This window comes from Genypterus blacodes, unplaced genomic scaffold (assembly GCF_046128005.1).
Source record: "Genypterus blacodes isolate CSIRO-AG114 ecotype Tasmania unplaced genomic scaffold, CSIRO-AGI_Gbla_v1 ptg000107l_1, whole genome shotgun sequence".
NCBI classification, from domain to species: domain Eukaryota; kingdom Metazoa; phylum Chordata; class Actinopteri; order Ophidiiformes; family Ophidiidae; genus Genypterus; species Genypterus blacodes.
Window position 1 is genome coordinate 980,653 of NW_027466911.1, and position 24,366 is coordinate 1,005,018.

At 48.3% G+C, this 24,366-nt stretch overlaps 1 protein-coding gene across 4 annotated transcripts in view; it reads right to left on the reverse strand.

Moving 5' to 3' along the window:
• Nucleotides 1–762: 762 nt before the first annotated feature.
• Nucleotides 763–24,366, reverse strand: part of kirrel3l (kirre like nephrin family adhesion molecule 3, like) — a 32,389-nt gene continuing 8,785 nt past the window's right edge. Inside the window, exons 2-15 of one of the 4 annotated variants that reach the window (XM_076160837.1) lie at nucleotides 12,315–12,467; nucleotides 11,510–11,659; nucleotides 9,608–9,765; nucleotides 8,100–8,250; nucleotides 7,632–7,737; nucleotides 7,139–7,287; nucleotides 6,872–6,999; nucleotides 5,601–5,727; nucleotides 5,388–5,488; nucleotides 4,482–4,680; nucleotides 3,592–3,699; nucleotides 3,333–3,442; nucleotides 3,097–3,186; nucleotides 763–2,980 (exon numbers count right to left, since the gene is read on the reverse strand). In XM_076160837.1, coding sequence (XP_076016952.1) covers nucleotides 2,498–2,980; nucleotides 3,097–3,186; nucleotides 3,333–3,442; nucleotides 3,592–3,699; nucleotides 4,482–4,680; nucleotides 5,388–5,488; nucleotides 5,601–5,727; nucleotides 6,872–6,999; nucleotides 7,139–7,287; nucleotides 7,632–7,737; nucleotides 8,100–8,250; nucleotides 9,608–9,765; nucleotides 11,510–11,659; nucleotides 12,315–12,467 — 2,213 coding nt within the window. In that variant the 3' untranslated portion in view covers nucleotides 763–2,497. Of the gene's footprint in view, nucleotides 2,981–3,096; nucleotides 3,187–3,332; nucleotides 3,443–3,579; nucleotides 3,700–4,466; nucleotides 4,681–5,387; nucleotides 5,489–5,600; nucleotides 5,728–6,871; nucleotides 7,000–7,138; nucleotides 7,288–7,631; nucleotides 7,738–8,099; nucleotides 8,251–9,607; nucleotides 9,766–11,509; nucleotides 11,660–12,314; nucleotides 12,468–24,366 lie in introns of all 4 variants that reach the window. The other 3 variants (XM_076160836.1, XM_076160835.1, XM_076160834.1) reach the window with 3 other exon arrangements.

The window sequence follows — 24,366 nt, forward strand, 5'->3', positions numbered from 1 at the left end:
CGTTTACACCCGGAGGTCCAACATTTGTAAACAAATGCCACGCGCTTGCAAACTGGCTTGTGATTGGTCACCAGGAAGTTAACCTCTTACCTGGAACCAGACAAATTCAAAAACACAATCGCACGTGGAACATCAGCAGTGTGTTGACGCGCGCGCAGAAGTGTTTTGCTTGCCATCGTCTCGTTGATGTACCAAAGTTATGTTTATCGATAATAAATTCATTTGGAGCGAGCATTATCAAGGCTACGTGCCCGGAAGGATGTTTTGACGGGTCTAGTGAGAGGACGCAGCTTCCGTTCACCTGTACAGGAGCTACAGGAGCAGCAGGAGCTACAGGAGCTACAGGAGCAACAAGAGCAGAAGGAGGACCGGGAGCTACAGGAGCTACAGGAGCAACAAGAGCAGAAGGAGGACCGGGAGCTACAGGAGCTACAGGAGCAACAGGAGCAGAAGGAGGACCAGGAGCTACAGGAGCTACAGGAGCAACAGGAGCAGAAGGAGGACCAGGAGCTACAGGAGCAGAAGGAGGACCAGGAGCTACAGGAGCTACAGTAGCAGCAGGAGGACCAGGAGGACCAGGAGGACCAGGAGCAACATGAGAACATCTCTTCTGAAGAAGCACCAGGTGAGTTCCGACCCGAGTGCGACTACGGTGTTCACAGAAGCACAAACAAACCGAGCCACGGAGGGTTAAACGCCACTGTGCACGGTAGTGTTGTAGTATTCTGGACAATAAACCGAAGGATTCAAAGCAGGCACCTCTTTATCGGAAATGGTTTTATTTAAATATAAATATGTGTACAAAGGTACAAGCAACGACAGCTCATTTTAGCAAATAAAATTCTTAATACATTATTAAAGTAATAAACAAACAAATGGCAATTAGTTGTGTTCCCAAAAAGCAAGTAACTGCATTCAATGGTTGATGAACAACTTAAAAGAAAAAAGTTTGTGGACGGAAGTAAAATAAGATAGATACATATGTATATAAAGATACTTTACAATAGAGCAGCTTACACGCTGTACATTAAGGCTTATATAAAATATAAAAATAAAGACAAGCGATGATGTTTGCCTTCTCACTTTGAGTGACGTTTGTTCTTAGATTATTGGACTAATGGCAGTACAGGCCTCCATACTGAAACTTCCAGGCCTCTGGAAGTGGAATGCAACTGGGCCAGGTGAATAAACTGATGTCTCAAACATGGAATGGACATGAATATAAATGCTGAAGATTTTCACGAGACACATCATTTGCATGCAACAGAGAGAAAGTATGGGCTTATCCATTTGTACAGATATTCAGTGTTTCAGGGTAGTTCTGTTTCTTGTAAACATATTGAGACAATTTGATTGAGTTGTAAAACTGGAGTGTACGGTCCATGCTAGGACACCTTACACGTCTTAACCCACCTGAGCCTGCTGAAGTTGACACTGCATTCAAGTTTTTCAAGTTCTAGATTGCCATCATTTTCCAAACCACCACAAATGATTGTTCTGGTTTCAGCCTACTGTCAATTTCACCATCAAAAACAGAGGAACACAACGGTACCCAGGGAGGACAGTGGTACTCAATCTCAACGTTTCCCTATACAATTATCATCATCTTTGGGTTTTCATGGCCTCACCTTATCCAACATGGTACATACACAGTTAACATACAGTTTCTCATGAAAACAGAGGCTTAAGTACACATTCTCTTCATTTCTCCTTTCATCTATTGTGAGCAACACTGATTACTCCAACATGTTTGGGTCATTATCAGTAGATCTTAAACAAAGCTTCAGGAATACAGCTCAGGCCATAAGGATTTCACCACTGATATGACTATTCATAGACAGAAAGTGCCTGTAGCACTGGTTGGTCAGTAGAGCTAGCCTGTTGTGCAGAATAGTTTATGACCATCTCTGTGGATAGCGCAGTCTGGTTGATGATAGAGACACAAATGTGCTTAGAATTCCTTTCGCATGCCAACAAAACACCAAATGACGGACGACAATAGGTTGTTCATATCTGTCTTTTCCTCAGATTTGTCTTGTATCTTGTGTTATCTTGAGACTCGTGTTGACACAAAGAAGGCTCTGGAATGCAGACTATCCCAGTTGTTTTGGCCACCCAAAGCCGGGAGATGCATTTCATGTGTTTTCTGGTCTGTCCTGGCACTGACAGGTCTCCAGAGGTTTGGGTGGTCATCATGTAATGATAACCTGGTGAGGTATCACACTGTGGTAATGAGTTCAAGTGGAACACCACAATCTGCTGAATTCATCAGCTGAAGTCCTCTACAGTTGCCATGACTGTAGATCCCCTCTTCTTTCACAACAAATAAATTAAGGTTGGTTATCCCATAACCTAAATCACACAACTCTCTCCAAGTGTGTCCTTGAAGGACGCTCCAAGTAAAGAAGGTCTGTTCATGTTAGTCAACCTGTGTGCAGGTTACAATGGTTATCTACTCACTGCTGCTGTACTCTTCCCATTCCCACTTTTTGTCCACTCAGACATGAGTCTGCATACGTTGTGAAGGCCGGCCATAGTCAGACTGCTGGGAGGACACTTGTGATGAGGCATAAGAGAAGCGGGATGAGCTGGACACCTTGCTAGCCTGATCTGATTGGTCATATGCATCCACCTTCTCATAGGAGGCAGGTTTAACATAGCTGGTGAAGGCACGGCCATAGGGAGCGGGAAGGTAAGCAGAGCCGCTGTAGAGGGGGTCAGTAGGGTAAATGTTAGCTGGCTGTGTGGCCTGCTGCTGGGCAGCTTGTTGCTGTTCATATGAGGTTCGGGCCGCAGTGGTCGTAGCGTATCGGTGAGAGAAGTCATAGACCCGAGGCTGCGTCCCCTGCTGACCGTACACAGGGCTGGGGGAGGGCAGCTGTGAAGGGGTGTAGACTGGCCGAGAGTTGGGCACATATTCGGAGAAGCCACTGCCGCGGACATCGTGACCTCGCACGTTATAGTAGCCATTGGTGGGGTCCTGCAGAGGATACACAAGTATGATGCAGTCAAATATATTACTGAGAAAATACGTCCTTTCTTTCTTTCTTTTTAAAAGTGCTTCTTCAAGTAAGCTTTCAGTTTTTACTGTTTTACCTTGATGTCCGATCTCTCATCCTCCTCCTCCTCCAGGAGGTCGCTGTGTTCTGTACGAGATGTCCCAGGAGACTCGCTGCTGTTTGGAGCCTGAGGGAGAGCCAAGCATTTTGAAAAATTACTCCAAAGAACAAGAACGCTCCTGATTTAGAACAAAGCGATAATGTTGTGTTGTTGTGCATTTCCCTTGCCATCAATAGTGATATGAAGTATCAGGAGACGATGAAGACATTTACCATGGGCTCTTTGACGTCCTCTTCATCATCGTTGCCTCGTGTCGCGTTGTGATCACTGTGAACAATCTGAACTCTGATGTCGCTCTTGGATAGACGGGTGCACCTCTTGCCTGTGGGGATTACAAAGGCAGATTGTTTTATTGAATTTTGCTACACAAACTGCACAGGCCACAGTTCAGTTTATAAACCGCAAATTTCACGTGTTTGATTTGAAAAATAGGCAGTTGACCTTGTTTGCCATACTAACCGTTGAGCTCACCTTTGCCAGTGTGCCTGCAGCAGAGGGAGACCAGAGTAATGATACAGATGAGGAGGACACAGCCTCCACCCACTGCTGCGCCGACAATGATCAACATAGGCAGTGCCTCTGTAAGGAGAACAGGAATGGAGAAGGATGTTGGAAGGGTTGGGGGTGGTGGAGGGTTATCAAGGGAGGGAAAGGAAAGAAAAGAGATGGAAGAGAATACGTGTCAGTGTCAAGAAGCTGCAGATCACAGCATGAGAATGGAGAGATCCACATATTTGCCCCGCTAATCCTAGAAATGTCAGCGCCTGTACAGATTCATCTGCTCTAAGCCTCATAGATGGTGTGTGCTTTTGCAGAAACCCCCAGTATCCCTCAGTCTGGCTATTGTTTTTAATCTCTCTGAAAGAAGGGTAACAAGCCCTGACATGCAATGAAGCAATAGACAGTAATCTAATTAGAGATTCCAGGAGATACCGCTACCCATCCCTCTGGAGACCACACTCTGCTATGTTGATGTAAATCACTGGTGAGAACCTTATTTTTGGTGTCTGCTGCAACAAACGCTCTCACTCGCACTTGGTTCTGATTTTAAGCTCGGTTAAAGGGGGCCTCGGCGCTCGGGCTTGGATAGAGAATCCGATCCCAGCTGCAGACACGTGTGGCTTCCTCTAATTGACTTTTGTCCCCAATCAATATCTATGTTATGGGGCAAACATATTCATTAAAGGAACCATCTGCTGATTAAATTATATCGATTAGAGGAGTATAATTAAGATAAGCGCAAGACAGGAGCACCACTTTCACCTAATCTGCCCCCCCTGCGTCACGACAAGGATTGAGAGTGTATGGCTGTAATCACGGCGGAGGCCACAAATGGAGATTATTACCCTGTCCGTCAGTACCTTGCTCTTTCAGGACGACCAGGACCGTGTCGGTGCCGAAGCGATTCCAAGCAGTGCAGTTGTAGCGCGGCTGGAAATCTAGCGCCAGGGTTTCAGAAAGCACCAGAGAGGAAACGACGCCGCTGTCGCTCGCCACCGTCTGCACCGAGTAACGGCCGGAGGAACCGGAGGACAGGCTCATGTCTCCAAAGGTCCACACCTGTAGGGAAGGAGCAAGAGAAGACACGACGGGGAGTGAGACTTTGTTTTTTCTTTCAAACAAGGATTCCCAAGGCGGCAGGAGTGTGGATGTTTACGGTGAGATCCCTGCTGGCTCCTGAGTAAAAAACCAGTTTCTCTCTCTGTGTTGTGCCGTCTCTCTGTCGACCTCCTCGGTGCTCTGCGGCCGATAGCGCTCACAGGCTCATGTTTAAGCTGCCTCCCACGTCTGCCCTGCAGGTGAAGCCTAAGGAGGGTTAGGTAGCCACACTATGAAATAAGGCTCCTCTCTCCTGTTTTCTCGAGCGGGGCCAGCAGGGCGCCTGTCTCTCACTCCTCCTCACACCCTAATTATCCTCTCTCAGCCCAGCGTACGCTCAGCAGTTCAACAGGGTCAGCTGAGTGATGCCTCGTGGGCCACTAATTGAATGCAGTTAGGCTGAAACCTGCAGGAAGCCACTCTCCTAAAGCCGCTCCAACTCCACAATCTCATTTCTTCAGTCAGTCTGTGTGTAATTACACCGCACGCGTGTGTGTGTGTGTGTGTGTCACTGTTGGTACGGGTGGTCGAGATGTGTGAAAGGTGTGAAGGTGAGGTCAGGGGTAAAGCTACACTGAGTGATCACTCCCCGTAGGTGCGTTAGGCTGGAAGGTAGTTAGAGTTTGTTAGCAAACAAACACGCACACGAAGACAAGAAGCTCACTTACGATCTTATCAGGTGGGGGGCTGCTATCCACCCGGCACTCCAGCTTGCCCTTGGAGTGCTTGATGGCGTGCTGTGTGGCCTCTGCTGTGATGATAGGTGGGCCTGGAGCGAGTGAAGACAAGAAATGAGAAGGGGGAGAATTTTTCAGATATTGACACCAAATCATCAGATATCGCCAATACATGTCAATCGAATCTCGCTTGACGCCACTCACCGTTTACAGTCAGAGTTACGTCCCTCTCAGCTACGCCGATACGCGGTACAATGGCCTTGCAGGTGTATGTTCCGGCATCCTCTTGGGTAACTGCCTTCAGCTGCAATGTGTTGCCATTACTGAGTACCTGGTGAGAAATCCAGAGAGACAAGTGAGGAAAAGCGAGAGAGATGCAGGCGAAGGAGACTGAAAGAACCTTTCACAGTTGCCCACTCATTGTGGAGGCAGCACAGAGGTGGGCTGACCATTGTAACAAACGCCGGGCCGTTTTGAGTTTAATTTCATCGTGAAGAGCTTTAATCACAGCATTAAGCACTCCAGCCACCGCTGAGTGACCGTGCTGCCGGGGAGATTGTTGTAATTAAACAGTGGGGACGGGACTGCGAGTGCGATGGTGTGAGTGGGCCTTAGCCTTTGGAGCTGCTACGCTCACTCACTCCTTAGCTCATTGATCCTGCCATTCCATCATGCTGTGATTAATCCATTTACCCCTTCCTCCACCCTCTCTCCACATCCCCGTCACACTCTCTCCATTTTTTTTATTTCAGCACACTTGCGGAGTAACCCAATTAATCCATTACTTGTGGCTCTGTGAGGGACAGTGGCAGCGGGTGGATTAGAAAAATGCCGATGTGTTTCCATCAGAGGGGCTGATACTGTTCACTTTGAGGTGACAGCATCACTTACGCTGTCCCGCAGCGTTCTTTACTGGTGGGGTTTTCTTCAGCATCGCCTCATAAATTATATTAGCTGCCAGGAGAGATGCTCCTGTGGGATGTCAGTAGCGATGGCGTGTGCTGGAAGACTTTTACCATGATGATGTAAAGTAAAGGTGTTTCATTCCTCCTAAGAAATTGGCTTTGAGGTAATGGATACACAAGTGCACTCAGGCTTTCTAATGTTAGAGAGGCAGAAATGCTGCAGTAAACGCCTGATTTCCATTTGGTATCAAACTATGAGCTTTGGCTCGTAGGTTGACTGATTGACTGATTGATTTAATGTTCACATTGTTATGACAGCATGTCAGCTGTCCTGATGACGCTGTATGAATCTGTCAGTGGACAGACATTTCTGCCAGAGGCTTTAGCCCTAAGGGAGCATGGTGAGGGGAGGTGATGAAGATTCATCCTGAAAGAGAGTGTGTGGAGGGAAAGTGTGAGAGACTCATGCCTCAAGGCCATGTGTGAATGCATCTCTCTGGAGGGACGGTGCTGAACGGCTGGTTTGAAGCTTTACCATCAAAAGGGGGTGGGTAACGTTTGTTGCCTTACCACGCTTGAGCCCTGTTTTGTCCATGCCAGGGTCAGAGGAGGGTTTCCTGTCCAGGCACAGGTGAAGGCTGCGTCCATGCCGATGTCCACAGTCATTGGCTTCGGCTCTGACAGCAGTCTGGGCCCAACTAAGGTGAAGTGAAACAGTGAGTCAGATACAATCAAATTCCAGTCGGCTTTTAAAACAACACCCGGGGTAGTGATCGAAATCTGACACTTCACAGCTACACCGCTGAGGATCACATATCTGTCCACAGTAGAACTCACATTGTACATCCACCAGGGTGCTGACATTGGTGCTGCCCACAGAGTTGGAGACCTCACAGGAGACGGGGTCGGTGAAGTAGGAATAATCCACTGTCACCTCTAGACTGTCCCCGTTGGCTTCAGATATTGGGACTCCTCCTTTAGACCACCTGTAACAGATAAGTAATCACATCAAATGGTGCATTAGGTGCATTAGTTCGGGGGAAGATGCTAATCCATGCGTGTCAAAGTGGCTATTAGCTGATTTATAACTTGTGCCAATCACAATCAAACACAAGCACTGCCAATCCAGCAGCCATTTTAAATCTGTTTAACACTCATCTTTGTGTAGCTTCTCTCGTGTTAGCTTATCGTGTCTTGGGATGAGGATAAAAGCATTCTGTGTCCTCGCCAGAGAGGTTTAGAATAGGTGGAATTTGTTTCAGCGGGTAGCCGGGGTGCCAATCGGAACGAATGGCGCTTTGAAGAACGGATGGTTGTGTAAAAAGCTCACCTGTACCCGGTGATTTCAGGGTTGGCTGACGCCGAGCAGATAAAGAGAACCTTGGCTCCCTCGGTCACAGTCTGAGGCTGAACAGATAGAGTCACTGAAGGAGGGTCTGTAAGAAAGGGAAAGTTTTACATTGTTGAGCTTAATGCAAGCAGGCACAATGTAGGAGATGAGCGAGCCTGTGTGTGTGACTCACTGGTAAACAGGGGGAAGCAAACGCTGCCAAAGCATTTAGGATTTCTATTCACCTCTGAGTGGAAATGAAGGGATTTCACTCATTTATTCATCTAATGCTTTAATGTCATGCCAAGTGCTTCACTCACCTTAATGCTCAGCACCATTAAAGTGCAACAGAATTAAGCACATCTATTCTATTTCTGTATGCATCAGGATTGTACACAGCATCCACCACCCCCACACACATATTTACTGGAGGTATTACGAGGACAAGCAAATGCCAGGCACACTCACGCTGGACGTTGATGGTGATGGACGTCTGTCGACCAGCGGGGGCGGCTGGGTTAAGAACCCTGCAGGTGTAGGTGCGTCCGGAGTCGCTGTCCTCCGGGACGATTGGAAGCATGCTGACCGCCTGTTCCCTCTTCCCGTCCTCCATCGGTGTCTGCAGAGCAACACAGAGCAGCGCTTAGATGAAGTCATCTTACAGGTAGAAGTTTGGAGGAACATCACAGAGGTGATCAGTGCCACTGCGGCACATGAAACTTGCTGCAAGTAGTGACATCACCACTTAGGTATGTGACACTGCAGATTACGTTTTTTTTTTTCACGTGCAAGGCATTAAAATTGCTCTCGGATTCGGCGTGGCAGCAGACTCATATATTTTACGATGCTGCGGGGGATATTGTGCTGTTCCCACATTTCTGAGAGTGTTCCCTGTCAGCGCTCCTTGTTTGTCATCATCTTTTAAATCTATTTACTGCTCACAGAAATCAATACGCCTAAGTGAGGAAAGGTGTAGATTCTGAGGATACGGCTCAGTGCTTTCTCTGTCTCGCTTTCTAATGCACGATCACGTTCACACACACACACACACACACACCCACACACACACACACAGACACAGACAGACAGACAGACAGACAGACAAGTGTGATGGCTAGTTTTTCTGGGCGGTGACGGTGAAGAGTAAGAAGTGTCACACATCTTTGAAACACAGCAAGGGCAAGTTGAGGCTATTCCCTGGACGTGTGAATCAATGGACCGAGCCTTTCACTTCCTCAACCAGACACACCAAAAGCATTTTTCTGCTAGATGAAATCGCATCACTCCTTGTCATCACCCTTTACTCTCACTAAGCATCTTTTAACCCTCCCCACTTCAGCCACAACCTCACTCAGCCATCAGTCCTTCCTCTCCCTTCCTTCCCTCTCCCCCTCCCCTTCCAACTGCAGGCTCTCGCCTCCTTAAATGTGGCGTTTAGCGTCGTTTAGCGTGGTCAGAGAGCATGAAAAATGTGACACTTTCCCAGCCGCAGTTGGCTCACGCTCTGGCGCATCCCCATTGTGTTTCTGTATTGTTGTGGGTGATTCCTTCTCCGCAGAAACTCCACTGTATGAAACGCTCATGCCTGTCTGAGCTTTGGCATGCTCCAGTTATGCTGTAGTGTTGCTGCATTAGCGAGCAAAAGGGGGGGGGGTGGAGGGTTAGCGAGTGAGGGGGAGGCTGAGGGGGAGGAGGAGGAGGAGGAGGGGGTCAGGCAGGAGGGGGACTGCAGAGAGAAGTGGAGAGAGTGAGCACATCTTGCAAGAGAAGGGTGGCGTAAACCTGTGCGAGACCACAGAAGAAGGATGAGCTTGGAGGGAGAGGAGAGAGAGAGAGAGGAGAGAAAGGAAGCTTTATACCCTGAGAGAAAGTGTTTCTGTTTGGAAGATTTGCATGTATTTCTGCCTGCTGTCATGTTTGGTAATGCTGTGTGGGTGTTGGTGATTGAGTGATGGCGCTCTGTTCTGTGACTGTACCTTGGCATAGACTGCCGTCTCCATGACCTCTCCGTCTCTGTACCAGGTGATCTCAGCAGCAGGTTTGGCCCCCGAGGCTCTGCAGGTGAGGTTGTGCAGTGTGTGGGCCTTCAGACGTACTACAGGGCCGCCCTCCACCACAGGGTCTGAGGGAGGAACTGTGAAGGCAAACAAACATGCGGTTCAAAACAAAACACAAAACTCATTACAGCTCCAGGCCAGCGTAAGGCCACAAAGAAGTCACGCTGATATTGAGCTTGCCGCTCGTCTACGCTCAACAATATATTTCAGCAGCGGAAGAGGCAAACAATATATTCTTATGATGTTATTTCTGTTTAACAAGGTGTTCCTTCAGACGGGCCAAAGGACCAAGAACAGTTGTCATTTGTAAAAGACAGACTCAACTACTTTGTTTCCTTTCCTGGGAGCGACATTATTACTCTATTTGCTCTTACTATTTCAGAGTGATGTTCCAACCGAATTGCTTATTTGTTCATTTATTTGCATGGTTTCCCACGCACCACTAGCAAGCCGAGCGTGCCACCCCTGATGAAGGCGTCTATCTCCCCAACCAATAAGAGAAGGCGTAAACATGGGGTTTGTGCTGGCCTTTCTCCTTCTCTCCACCAAACCAATTTCTCTGTGTGTATCTGAATTGTCAGAGGTCCTTCCGCTGCTGCGGCACGGACACTAATGGAATCCGAGTGCTAGGTGATTTTAATTTCCATGCCGATTCCCCTGACTGCATTCCTGCCGTTGACTCCTTTGACTGTGCAGGATTGCTTTGGTCTCATCTGGCCACATTGATTTGGCCACACACACACATAGATTCATACACCTACAATGACATGCATGTGCACACGTACACACGCAAAGAATCAGTGTCCCCTAGTCGATGCGTGTCTCATGAAACATATATAATGCTCCTGTGCAGCCATCCTTCCTCTTTCAGTGCAGCTAATGTAGGAGTTTTATGAAAGCATCTTCACTGCTTCCATGTGGGCATGTAAGACGGTCACGCTGCTTTGTGCTGCACTGAATGGCGAGGTCAGTCGATGCAGAGAGTTGGGCTGATGAGGAGTACACACGAGCTCTGTGAATATGTTCACTTCAAATAAATGATCTTTCCTAACATTGGACATAAACGGTTTGCCTCTCCATGGCAACCCTAATGATAACTCCCAACACAGTTTGACAGAAGTCTGCATAGCCAGTTTCAAGGATAAATGGTTGAGCTGCAAACCCTTGTGTGTGTGTGTGTGTGTGTGTGTGTGTGTGTGTGTGTGTGTGTGGTCTGTATCATCACCCTTGCACAACTGCTCGCTGTGTGTTTTCGCTCTCCATCTGTATTTCCCAGCCTGTGAATCAGCGGCTTATTGACTAAACTAATTAATACAGTAATATTCCCGTGCATGCCACCAGGTGCCAGCAATGCATTGCTGAAACCAATTCCCCCCAGACCTGTCCCCGCGTCTCCTCAGCAACCCCCCTCCCACCCTCTGAACGTCTGTGTGAATAAGTAGATCACCCACATCAACGTTAATGTAAAAACTGCCTTACACTTGACAAATGCTGCGGCTCACTGTAAAATGTGCTAACTATGCAGAGGCTGACTTTTAAACCACCGGCGCGGCATCTGTGACTGCAGCAATCACATTACCCAAGACGTCCATCGTTTTGATTATCGCTACAAAGAGGGGAAGGGATTTCCTTTTTCTATTAGGTTTGAGTTGTAGTTTCCATGACGAAACTTGCATGTGGTCTCTGAGTGGTTTGTGTACTTGTTGTGATGAAGACGCCCTGACCCCCCGCCCCCCGGCTATTCCCTGGCACTGCCCGCCTGCAGGGCTTGGCATGAGGTCTGGCTGGGAGGATCATGTGTGTGCGTGCTGTGTATCTTACCTAGTACAGTGAGCCTGGCACGGTGGGAGCGCAGCGCCGCCTGCGTAGCCTGACACTCGTACACCGCATCATCCGCCAACTCTGCCGAATCGATCAGCAAGCTGTGCTCGCCTGATAGCGGGTCGCCCATTAAGGAATAGCGCGTCCAGCCTGCGTGAAGCCAACACAGAGAATGGAGTCAGACACAAACAAACCTGGCTACAACAAGCGCACAATGGAAGGGGCTTAAAAAAAAGAACAGATTTGTGCTTTGAACAAAGGCGAGAGGAACATGGCGAGGTTCTTTAAGACACAAATGAAAGGGAGCAACACGTCAGCGAGCCAGGCATTGAACTGTTGTGTTAACGGAACAGCATGAGGCTCCAAATGCAACATGCGAGCCAAGTCTGTCCTTTAAACACTGACACAACAAAGACGAGGGTGGCTCAGGTCGAGAGGAAGCTTCCCCACCTCTTTGCCGCTCTGCCACACCTTTAAATGTCAGCCGTGACAAAAGTCAATTGATTATCCACCTTTTTTCTCCCAGACCCTCAAAATGCTAAACAACAAATTAAAGTTTGGTGTCTGCAGCGGCAGCCGAGCTGTCCGCAGTACATTAGTTCCCTCACCATTCATTTGTGTAAAACCTCAACGCTGACAGAGAGAGACCGGGTGTCTAATGCGACCTGGCATTGATTATGGCGAGACAGACGGAGACGGAGAGCGAGAGAGAACAACAAACATCCACAAAAAGCAGAGGAAGGAGAGGGAAACGTATAGATTGAGCAAGAAGTACAGAAGGAGAAAAACCAATAAGTGGTGTTACCTGGTAGGTCTCTCTCTCCGCCCAGTGCCAGGCCGTCTTTGGTCCATTGCACCATCCCCCGGTAACCAACGATGACACAGGGCAGAGTCACCGATTGGCCAGCTATCACCACTTGGTCCTGGGGCTGCTGAGAGAAGTAGGCTGCTTGGGTGGCTGTTTGGAGAAAAGAGAAAAGGAAAGATGCAGGAGATGAATATTACATTACTTCCAACTCGTGCGGTCGTCACATCTATAGGTTCACCAAATACCTATCAACTGTACAGGAATGCAGAGCCGGCCGGTGGCATTTCAGTGAATATGTTTCTGTCGCACCAGCAGCCATGTAGCATTAAAAAAGTGAAGGTTTGATGGGGTGTGAGAGAAGGTAAAGCTCATGATGAAAGAGCTCAGACCCCCGTGGCCTGGCCCTCTCGCTCTCTGGTTGTCATGGTGCTCGCTGAGAGGTTGGAGGAGGCTGACATGTTTCGAAAAATTTATTTTTTCCCCCCCGAAACAAAGCGTGTGAGAGAGAGAGAGAGAGAGAACGTCAGCTGCCTCATGACTTATTTAACTCTTTCCTGAGACCATATGGTTGCGTGTGTGCGCACTGACATGAAGCAAAACACACTTCTGGGAAGAAAAATCTGCCACTCTTTCTCTGCTTTTTTTTGGTAAAAATGGATGTTAAACAATCAAAACTCCATTAAAGATCCCGAGGGACCCATCCGTTTGAGCGCACTGAAAGTCAGTGGAGACACCTGCCGCCGTTCCGCTGCTGTGTTCAAGCATTACCGCGAAGGGTATTTCACCGGATTGGCTGGCCCGTCTTCACACGCGCGCACACACAAACGCAGCATGAATGCGGATTCGCGGCTCCAACTGTTTGTGCCATGATGCCGAAGATTGAGTATTACAAACCCTACTGGCAGGGGGAGATGGCAGAACTCCAGAGGTAACTAATCTGCAGTGGGGAGGGAGGGGGCTGGTTGGTTATCTAAGTGGGGTGTCTGAGCGTGGAGTTGGTTTGGGGAGGGGGGGGCAAAAAGAAGCTTCCCTCATTCTCCGTCTCTCCTTCTTTGTTGCTGAGAGTAGAATAGAGTGGAAGGGGGACAGAGGAGGATAAAGAGGGTTCTATTCAGGCATCGCTAAGCCCCCCCCCCCCCCCCCCCCACCCCCTACCCCCCCTCCTTCAAATGCTTCTTTTGGTGGGAGTGCTTAAACAGACAGGGTTGCCCCCCCCCCCCCCGGCAAAGAAAGCGTCTGAAAGGAGGGCAACATACGGTGGCCAGAGACGCGCTATTGTCCCCTTGTCCCTCTCTTTTAATAGGCCTCTTCATTTCCAATCAATCCTGCTAAATGCAAGTTTAATAGCTTTTCAATAGCAGCTTTTCCCCCCAGAGGGTAGCTGGGATTTTCTCTCGCTCGCTCTCACCCATTTTCTCTCGCCCCCCCCCCCCCCCCCCCCCCCCGCCCCCACACTCTCCCTCTCTCTAGTTCCATTCTCTCTTAGTTTTTCTTTCTTTCTGAAAGAGCGCTTCCGAGGGTGTTGGCAGTGTTTATTCCCCACTCAATTATCCACTTCATCTGGGGCTGTACCGTGGACTGAACCCTGCCCCCCCCCCCCCCCCCCTGCCCCCCCTCCTGTCGCCCCCCCACACCCCCACACACACACACTATGTGTCAACAACCAGCACAATTGAAGCCGCCAAACTGTGAGATCATCAGGAGCGTGAGTTCTCCATGGCTCTGGCCGTTGTGCTTCTCAGCTGCTCGCTTGCTAGTTTCTCATGTGACCGTTCTCTTATTTTGCATCTCCCCCCCCCCAAAAAAGTGTTAAGAGAATGTTAAACAGAAAAGAAGCCTCTGTTAGTTCCACAGCGATGCCTTCTTGCACTACAGTGTCATGTACTTTTTAACTGAAAGTGTTTTTCAAAGCCTATAGAGCCAGAGATGCATGCAGGTAGACTGTACAGTATGTGTGTCACGCGCTGTGGATCAAAAGAGGCCAATTTGAGATCATAAATGAGGAGTGAAACGTCTTCTGGTCCAGGCTGTTAGGCGTGCAGCACAGGCTTGCCGCTTCTCATCTTCCGCTTCAAAAAATGCTGCTTTTCCACTCCACGCCTGCCTGCCTCCCCAACATTCCCGCCTCTGAGCTACGGCACATTTTCACATTCAGTCTTTTCACACTTTGCATAAGGAGTTTTCTGCTCTTTGCTACAATTGGAACATGGATTAGAATTAAGAATCTTGCCCAGAGTGCCTAAATATTCACAATTGGTAGCAATTAGTTGCATTGGTTGATTATTTCAATGGATTACATGCATTGAATTGTTTCTCTACCCCTCACCCGCATACGATTTCACATGCTCATATGCTGTACGGCAATTAACACACACACACGCATGCAGTCATATAAATATAGAGTACAGAGCATGTGCTGTAGCGAATGTCTTCACACCATACGAGTGATTCATTGCTCTCCAGATCCCTTATTGAAAATGCTCAGCAGAACATCTCGACTGGCTAATGACTCACGCCAGATTCCTTTAATTCCTCCTTGCTGAATTAGACAATTCTTTGACGGTGTATTAGCGGCTTAATTACATGCATACATTTCTGAAACGGGAGAGAAAGGGAGAGGGGAAAAGAACCGAGACAAAAGAAACGGTGGAGGAGTAGGGAGAGAGAGAAAGAGAGAGGGAGGCAGGCAGGCAGAGGAGGTTAGGAGTTGTGGGTGCGTAAGGACTTGTTCCTGGTATAGGATCCCGTGTCACATACACACACATGCGTACACACAAACATACAGCACACGTGCACCTTTCTGCCGTTCACAGGACTGAAAGTGAAGAGCTAGTCTGTTGTCATATTTCAAATGAAAGTATTGGACCTTGGGTTCTATTGGAGGTTCAGCATTAGCAGAGGAGAAGCATCTTAACTTGAATGAATACTTGTAAAATATACAGTATAGTGTTCCTGTGCCACATATGTGTTTGTGTGTGTGATAGTGTGTGCTTTCCCATCCCCTTGTACGAAGGCCACAACACAAGAACATCTGTACACATTTTCATCCAGATTTCTCAAAATGGATTATCATCAACGTTTACAGTTTTATGGCCGTGTCAGTGTGTGTGAGTGCGCGTGTGTGTGTGAATGAGTGGTGAGAATGTGGCAGCGTTAATAGGGAAACTTGTCGACGACTGGAGGGCACATTTAGCGGCTGCTTTGACACGGTGACTTTGCTGTTTCTGTCATATGGTCAAAGTTAAGTACAATACAGAACCCAGCAGATGTGGATGCGGGCCTGTTAAGGAGCTTTGCCTCTGCACTTTGCACTGCCTGCACTCTCTCTCTCTCTCTTTCTCTCTCTCTTCCCCTCTTTCTCCCTCTCTCCCTCTGTCTCTCTACTTCATCTGAACTGATAGGGACACACACTCACATCAGGAAGGATCAGGAAGAGATGGACAGATGTCAACAAAGATCCACAGCAGCGGATCGGCCTTGACAGAATTAGATTGAACTACGCTCTCTCCCTCACTCCTCTCTTTCTCTCTCTCTCTCTCCCTCTCTCTCTCTGTGTGTGTGTGTGGTGCGAAGTACTGAGACTGATAATGGCACTGCAGCTGACCTTTGGATAAAAAGCAGCTCTCACATATGCAGCGCAGCAAAATGATTCTCCATTTACCACTATCATGATCTGTTGCGCCATTTTGCCACAACAAACGGATAATGTGGAACAGCCTTCCAGACTCATTTAACACCAATTTAAGGCTGCGTGTAAAAAAAAAAAAAACGAAGAAAAAAAAAGAGAAAGCAAGTCAGTTCCTTCAAATTAAACAAGGAAACAACAGCAGACTCTTTTGTTCGGGGGGCCAAAAAAGCTGAAGAAGCACAACTCCTCCATATGCACTCTGGCCATTTTGCTGTTTTTACAATGACACTTAACTGCATATGTTCACCCACTCCAAGCCGGCGTTCCCTCAGAGTGCCTGTTTCGGCCCCTTATTTTATTCCGTGTCCTCATTCCCAATCCGGCACGGCGGCTATTCTAGAGTGCAACATCCAGTCCTGTGGGGTCTATAAATATAAGTGCTCTCAACTTGACTGCGCAATTTGCTCCGCGCACTAATAATTCAAAATGTTTTTAAGAAAAGGGAGAGAAACCAAACATGCTACCTGCTTGCTACTTGCTACTACTCGTTTCTTGCCCCCACTGGTGCGGGCAGATTTCTTTGCCCAGCTGGTGCAAGTTTTCCACAATAAGACCCCGAGCGGAGAGAGAAGTGCCCAAAAAAAACAAAAAAAACGCCTGCACACAACAAAGCAATTGGCTAAAAAGTGTCAAGCCTGGAACAAACAACCCCTTTCCCCAAATGCCATCCATTGTGTCTTGTCTAGATAAGGCTTCTAAATCGGGCTGGAAAATGCAAGCTCCATTTCTCTCTGTATGGAATTATTATCCCTTTGTTTTGAGTCAGGGTCTTTTGTCTTCCTCTTCCTGTGCGTGTGTGTGCGCGTGTGTGTGTGCGTGTACAGACAGTATTGCTGAGGTAGCTGAGCCATGGACTCCGTACCAAAGTGGACCTTGCCACCATCTCGTGTTTGATTCGGCTATTGTCGCTTCTAAGCTCATTATCGTGATTCCTACAGAACTTGTGCAGGCGTGTTGGGGGTATCGCAGCAGATACCACCCACCGTCGCACAAACGCGGGCGCCGCACGTCCCAGCATCTCTTGCTTCCCCCGTCGACTTAGAGCGCGGTGAACATCATCTGCTGGCGTCTCGGCTCGTCTCCTCTCCCATACGTTCACGCAGCCCTCCCCTGCCTCTCGGTGCTTTCTCTCCCACGTTGCCGTCGCCCTTCCCGCCCACTCTCACAATCTTTTCACCCCTTCTTGCATTTCTGTGCCACCTAAATTGCAGACTAACAGTCTTTTAAGAGTTGTTTTGCCCGAGTTTAATCCTCTGAGCCATTCCCTCTCAGCCTTTATTCCATTGTGAAAACCTTGGCTCAGGCCGAGACCTTTTTCTTTTCTTTTTTTAGAAAGTGAACCTGCTCATCCGACCCCACCCCCAACTTCAAGGCAGCCCCATCCTGGTCTTCCTGTTTATCACTTGTGCGTCTACAGTTGGTGAGCCATGATCCCTGAAATCCATGCCTAGCAGGGCTCCCCTTTCAGAGGTATAGAAGGTGTTACTAATTGTTGATTTGCTTTCTCCGCGCTTCTTTCTGCCATCACTGTGCTTCTCCAGACTCCCCATGAGCTGTCATCTTGCCAGCCCTCTCCCTTGCTCTTCCTCTACCCATGTCTCCCTCTCTGTCCTGCACATCCCCTGTCCCCTATTCTCCCTCTGCGCATCCCTAGTGTGAAAATCACAGGGGTTTGTGTCAGCTTGTCAACACAACACTCAAGAGAGCAGGGTAGTTGGGAGCAACGGAGGTTAAAAAAAAAAAAAAAGCCACTGCATGTTAGAAGGACCGGAAAAACTGTGGTACGGTAAAAATGGAAAAAGTGGGCTCCTGTCAGCTCCCAATTGCAAAGGAGAGCAAGCCTGAGAGGGGATTGATGGAATGCTGTAATCAGTCTGTCTCCAAGGCTGTCACCATGAGGTTTTTCTCTGCCGGAATAGGCCGCTGCACACATCAGGGGCAGCAAAGAGGCTGAACGCATGGGCGAGCAGCGGCAGAGTTTCTCCCTGGGTACCTACTACAACAGATGCAGCGAATAGAGTAATAGAGAGGTATGCATACGAGGAAGAAAGGAGGGGGGAAAAAAAGAGGGAGGGAGGGAGGACGGGGGTTGAGGGGGGAGAGAGAGACCAAGAGTGCTGATGTGACATAGTCAGTGTGTATGCGTAAGTGAATGGTTGGAGCACTAGCGGTGCTGCAGTGCTCGACAATGTGCCATAAATACACTCATTCTTACACTGTCTTCCCGCGCACACACACACACACACACACACACGCTCTTGCACACTGTCACGGTCCCATATCTTTAGGGGGGTTGTACCGGGCAGAAGAATCTCCCTGAGTATAAGTCTCGCGCAGCTTTTAAAGCGCATCCCCACTCTGAAGCCAAGAGCCCAAAGAGCTGAGAGCTGACTCCGCGCAGACAGATAGCACGATGTGACTGGCTGGCTGGCTGGCAGGAGAACAGGAAATAAAAAGCCATATAAAAACGAGAGGAAAAAGGGGGAGGGAGAGAATCGGCAGCGGCGGTATGAAATTGTCTGCGCGCATCAGGCAGCAGTGTTGACAAGATGTTGATTGAGCAAGTCTTGTCATTTCGTTCCTGCTTACCCCCTGGTGTTTTTCGAGTGCGAGGCTGGATCTGTGTCACACTTGTAGCCCTTTCCTGTCCCTCAGCCTTTCTCTCCATGTCTCTCTCACTCTCTCTCTCTCTTTCTCTCTCTCCCAATTTTCCCTCTCTGGCTCCCTCTCCCCTCCCCTCTCTCGCTCACCAGTATTTGGATGGAGAGGGCTTTCAGTATAATTTACTGTGCTTTTAAATCATTAACGTCTCGTGCTGTTTGCGAAAAGCCCCGGTTTAGTGCGAGGCACAAGAGCTGACACAGTGGATAAAACAGCAGCGCTATGCAACATGTGACGGCTATGAATCTTGGCGGCGTGTGGCTGCGATGGTGATGGAGATGGCCCCCCCCCCCATCAGTGCATGAATGGGTGAATGTGAGGTCTTTGGAGAAAAGCACTTTATAAGTACAGACCTTTACTCCCCCCACAGCTGCAGATGTGACAAAGGCAAATAAATACATAATGGATTATAAGCAATCCATACAACAATATATAAAGAAGATAATGTTCAAATTGCCCCTCCATATCTTTCTTTTTCTAAAAGGCTGTGGGAATGAAAGCAAAAGAAACTCTACAAAGATTCTGCACTGGGACTCTGGGTCTAATGCCCCTGGGTGTCAATTAATTTAGTCTGGGGATTTGCGGCCTACTCTCCCTAATTGAGCCCAGTGGAGATCCCCTTGGCTCTTCATGATAGGAAGTAGTGCGTTTCATAATTAATACTTTTTTCCCCTTTGTTATTATTATTTTTTAATGAGGGTGGTAATGTTGTAAATGTATGCATCTCATTAGGAGTAAAAAGGGCCGTCTAGTGTATGTTTCTGTTCACTTCTGCGGTGTTTGTGCGACGTGCGAGATGAATACGAGCGACAGACTCATTCACAAGCCCGCAATGGCTCAGTGAAGTCAAAGGCGCGTCTGAATATAAAACGCGGCGGGCTCAATGAGAGTCTCATTAGTGTTGCTTAATATGTGTGCTTTTTAAAGCTTAGAGGTTAATGCCCAAGTTGCCTCCGTTTCACTGGAGCTCTCTTTAATTTGATGCATAATTCTTTTTTGTCAGCAGCTGACAAGAGCCTCTTCAGAGAGAGAGAGGGACCGCGCCGCTCTGTGAACTCTGCATCCAACAGGAACACAAGCAGATAAAAAACACCTCAGATCAAAACGGTTCTTGTGTTTCTCTTGTGTTTCTCTGTACTGTCCTTCTCAAATGCGAGCCGTGTTACAGTAGACGTTCTACACTCAGCCACCTCCTCATCTCTGTGTGCAGAGAACATAACTCGGAGCGATTAAAGAAATTACCTCCCCCCTCCCAGGAGAGCCGTGGATCCAGGGAAACAATAAGTGTGTCTGCTTTACAATCCTGCCACTTGTCCCATCTTACAAACTGCCTTGCAATTGCAATTTATTAGTCAACGTCTGTGGTTATTACATGGCTGGAATTTCTATTCCTCTCCATGGTGAGGTGGTGAAAAGGCACATTTTAATTAAACATCAAAATTTCATTCAGTTCATCAAATTACCTGTAGCGTGAAGGACTCATTTAAATGGACTAATGACTGAGAGCTCGCCGAACATAAGGAACAGAGGGTGAAAATGTTACCTGCCGACCACCAATACATCCTGCTTTGTGTTGAAAAAGAAGGGAAGAGGAAAACTAATTTCCTGAAACTCCATTTCTTAAGCGTTGATTAGTAAAGGAGCATAATTAGAGTGAAATGTGAAGTCAGGGTTTTTTCAGATTGCACCGCTTCCTCTAGAAAAATCAGGCCATGATTAATGAATAAATGATTAATGAGAGAACTAATTAATCAATTAATTATTAAGCAAGCACTGTGAACAAGAAAAGGGTGGGACGGTGGCGAACAGTGGATATAAAAGAGGGAGTTTTAGAGGGAAACCAGGCTCAGAAGTTCCTGTTTGTTCTGTCAGTTGGTTTTGTCTTCTGTTATGAGGTGGAGGAGGAAGACGGTGGATGGGAGGAGATGGAAGCCCGAAACCTTTTGTCTCCATCCACCTGAGTCAGCTGGTGCTGTCTTTTGTGTGTGAGCGTCAACGTCAAAACACTCTGCTCGCATATCTCCAGCTCAGGTTACGCAATGGCTCAGGCTTGGCACGCCATGTGGCAACCATGAGCGCCAGCCGTGCCACATGACGCCAGGGGCCGACGCCTCTCGGAGGGCCGACGCAAAGTTCCCCCTCCTCGCTCCGGTGTGTCTCTCCTTCCTGTCTTTAAGTAGGACGGGGCATCAATCTTTGATAATGTGCGGCGTGGGTTGCTCCTGTGTGACCGGGCTGATGAGACATCACAGCAGGGATTGATGTATTAAATACGGCCTCTGAATGTAACTGTGATATACTGGACCGTTTCAAGTCAAGTTTGACCTTTTTTCCCCCCTCGCAGATATTAATCGCTGCGGTGAGAGAATGTGTGATATGAGCCTCTGCCAGGATCTCTATATGCTGTATTCTTTGACATAGGCTTCCTTCCTTTCTACACTTTTAGCTCGGGGCTCAGGGACTAGCGCGTCTAGCAAAACGTCCCCAGAGATGCTACACAACAGGATATGGGACACAAAATACTATTTTATAAGCAGAGGGCTTTATTGTATGTATTAAAATGCAACATTACTCTATAAAGCTGCTGTTCGCTCACCTCGGCGACACCTGGAAACACGCCTCAAAGCTCAGACATGAGAGAGGCATCTTTCATCCCCGCATATCTTTTCCCCGGCGTTGACTGCCGGCCTTATTAACGGAGCTGTGAGTGACAGAGGCGGAATGTTTCCGGTGAGTCTCAGGGGACTTTCCAGGAGGCAAAGCGCCGGTACTACAAAGTTTCGGCCGGCGAGTCGAGGGCGAGATCACGCTTTCATTTATCTGCTTTAACTGCTCTGTGAAGTTCTTTGTCTGTGTAGCCGTTCTCTGTACTATCTCGCATATTGTTTTCCTTTAACGGCTGGACTAGTGCCGCATTGGGTCCTAATCATAGCATGGAATTGCAGATTTCCTTAGAGTCCAATGGACGTGAATAGGTCTTTGTCACGCAGGCCAGGACGGCTCATTGACTGTGAAACCCTGGACATATGGTGGCTGTGTGTCGGGATGCAGCCCGGCAGAAAATGCAGTGGGCTGGGCTCTTGACCCTTGCCCGGCCTTTAACACCTTACCGGCTGCACCAAAGTGTGCGGCTGATGAACTTAAACACTTCATTGTGTACTTTGTTTTGGGGAGGAGGGGTTGTGTTTTCTTTTGAGCTTTAGTTTTGGAGAAAGATGTAAGTGTGCAGTCTGTTGGCAGATGTGCCGTATGTGACTGTTTTACTAAACAGTTACCACACACACACACACACTTGCAAGGACACACACATACACACACACACACGCGCGTTATCTGTGACACGCAACATATCTGCATGGTGGCACTAAAGAAACAATGGACGGGAACGCTGCTGTATTGTTGATAGCCAGACTTCTACAGAGAAATCTGCCTTTGTCCTGCCGTGATAAGCCTGTTAATTGAGTGTCTAACAGGGACTTTCACAATGTCCATGTGGTGACTTTGCTCCCCAAATATAACCACATTAAAAAAGGGAATGAATAGCTTTTTTATCAACACGTCTGGCAATATTACAAAGCCAACAGAGGCAGAGTTTAAACTTTGGGAACACGTCTGATGCTCTTTCTCTATTTCACACATTTTATCTCTCCCTCTCTCTCTCCCTCCCTCCCTCCCTCTCTCTCTGTAAACAAGACTTTCTTTGCAGGTCACATCTAGCGAGAGGCCTCCGGTTTGGGGCTCCGATAAACAAGTGGAGCGTTACAGGCTCTTAAACCCATCTAGCGAGATGATCGATCATTAGACAGAGTGTGGCGATAACTCCCTCAGCTTGCCCGCGGGCTACCACTGATCCCATATCACCTTTGCAGGATATGGTATGAATCACAGGAAGTTGAGATCAATCTATATAGATTGTGCTGCTTGATTACAAATGAAAAAAAAATCCCATTTGGCTTAGCCCCCCGAATGCCTCTGAGGCTGGCTGTGTTTGTGCGCGTGTGTGTGTGTGCGTGTGTGTGATGTGTGGTTGTGAGGTAATAGCTTTTTTACTTTAACTTTCTCCTTTAAACGATTTCTGATATATAGCATGTTGAGATCACGCTGCAATCTGTCCCACCTTCACACATTTACATGGCTCAGTCCACCCGGCTCTTAAATCTCCATTCTGAAGGGAGACATCTTTTTTAAACCTTAATTAAAAGAGAGTCCGAAACCCCCATCCTGCTCCCAGGGGCGAGCTGAAAGCAGCTTAGAACAATCAAGAGGACGGATTAGAAGTGAGAAGAAAAGAAGAGGAGAGGGGGAGGCGAGCGGGGAGGAAGAAAACAACCGCGGTGAAGTAGCGGCGGAGGCAAACATGGAGAGGAGAGAGGAGTGACCCGTCTCCTTCACCGCCCTGATCCTCTCTCCTTCCCCCCCCTTCCTTCCCGGTCTCTGCCTCTCTCTCTGGGCTCTGGAGTCTTGGCCTGACCTATTGACATTCAGCTTCTCGGCAGATTAAGCAGCGAATGGAGCCTCTGGAAAGGGTAAACACACCGGAGGAACAATGACCAACAGGCGGCAACCTTATTGGATTCTAATTAACTGCCAGGAGAGATGGCTGGGGGCATGTTAAACAGTGCTGAGGGACACAAGTTAGAGCCCCACAGCTCAAGTGCCACAACTCACCTCGCCTACGCTTCCCCCCCTCCTCCTCTGTCTGCGCCTCCCTCCCTCTATCTCTCTCTCCCTGCGTCTCTCTATCCTTTGCTACGCTCTCGCTCTCTTTCAAAACTATTTGCCCGATCCTTCACATGCGGCCCTGGAGGACGGCAAAACAGAGGCTTCTCAAAGCTCTCCTCAGAGGGCTATTTGTCATCCCTCTTTCCTGGGCTACCTCCCTCTCTCTCTCGCTCTCGCTCTCCCCAGCCTACCCCCTCACTTTAACAAGGTGGAACGAGACTCATCCCCCCAGAGGTAGCTGTTTGAGCGATAAGGTTAAAATAGGCTGGAAAATTGGGAGAGATTATTTGATATTGAACAGATTGAATCATTGAGAGCGAGCGAGAGGGATGAGGGGGGAGCAAAAATCATTTTTCTGCAGCGCCGTCGGGAGGAGCTCCACCAGAGGGAGCGAGGGGAAGGAACAAAGAGCCAAGGCTTTTATACTGGTCACTAAACAGAAAATATGCTCTGTCCTCTTTGTCCCGCGCGTATTCTTTACCCCAATTAACCAGCTTCCCTAATTTGAGTGCGAGAGCCGAGCAGGTCTGTATGTGTGAACTTTCTCACTGGTGCAGTGGGCCCACTTGTCTGAGTGGTTGGCTGATTAGGATAACTCACAATGGTGCTGTGGTTTACTGGGTCCCCTATATGGAACCGCAAGCACTAATTAGACCGGTCTCATTAATGTGTTAGTGTGGGAGAGGACCCAGGCCATCAGGAGGTGAAGCTGACACAGGAGGGGCAGAAAAGAAGAAGCAACAAAGCCTGCTAGAGACGGACCATTGTCACCTCAGCGGGCATATAAAGCTACTCATTAATTGGTGAGAAGCCACACACACACACACACACATGGATGTGTACACACACATGCAAGTCACACGTTCACAAACACAAACACACACCCACTCTCACACCTCGACACAAACACACACACACACACTGGTGTCATGTGTATTGCTGGAGGCAGCTGCTTGTTAACACATTACCTGGGATCAG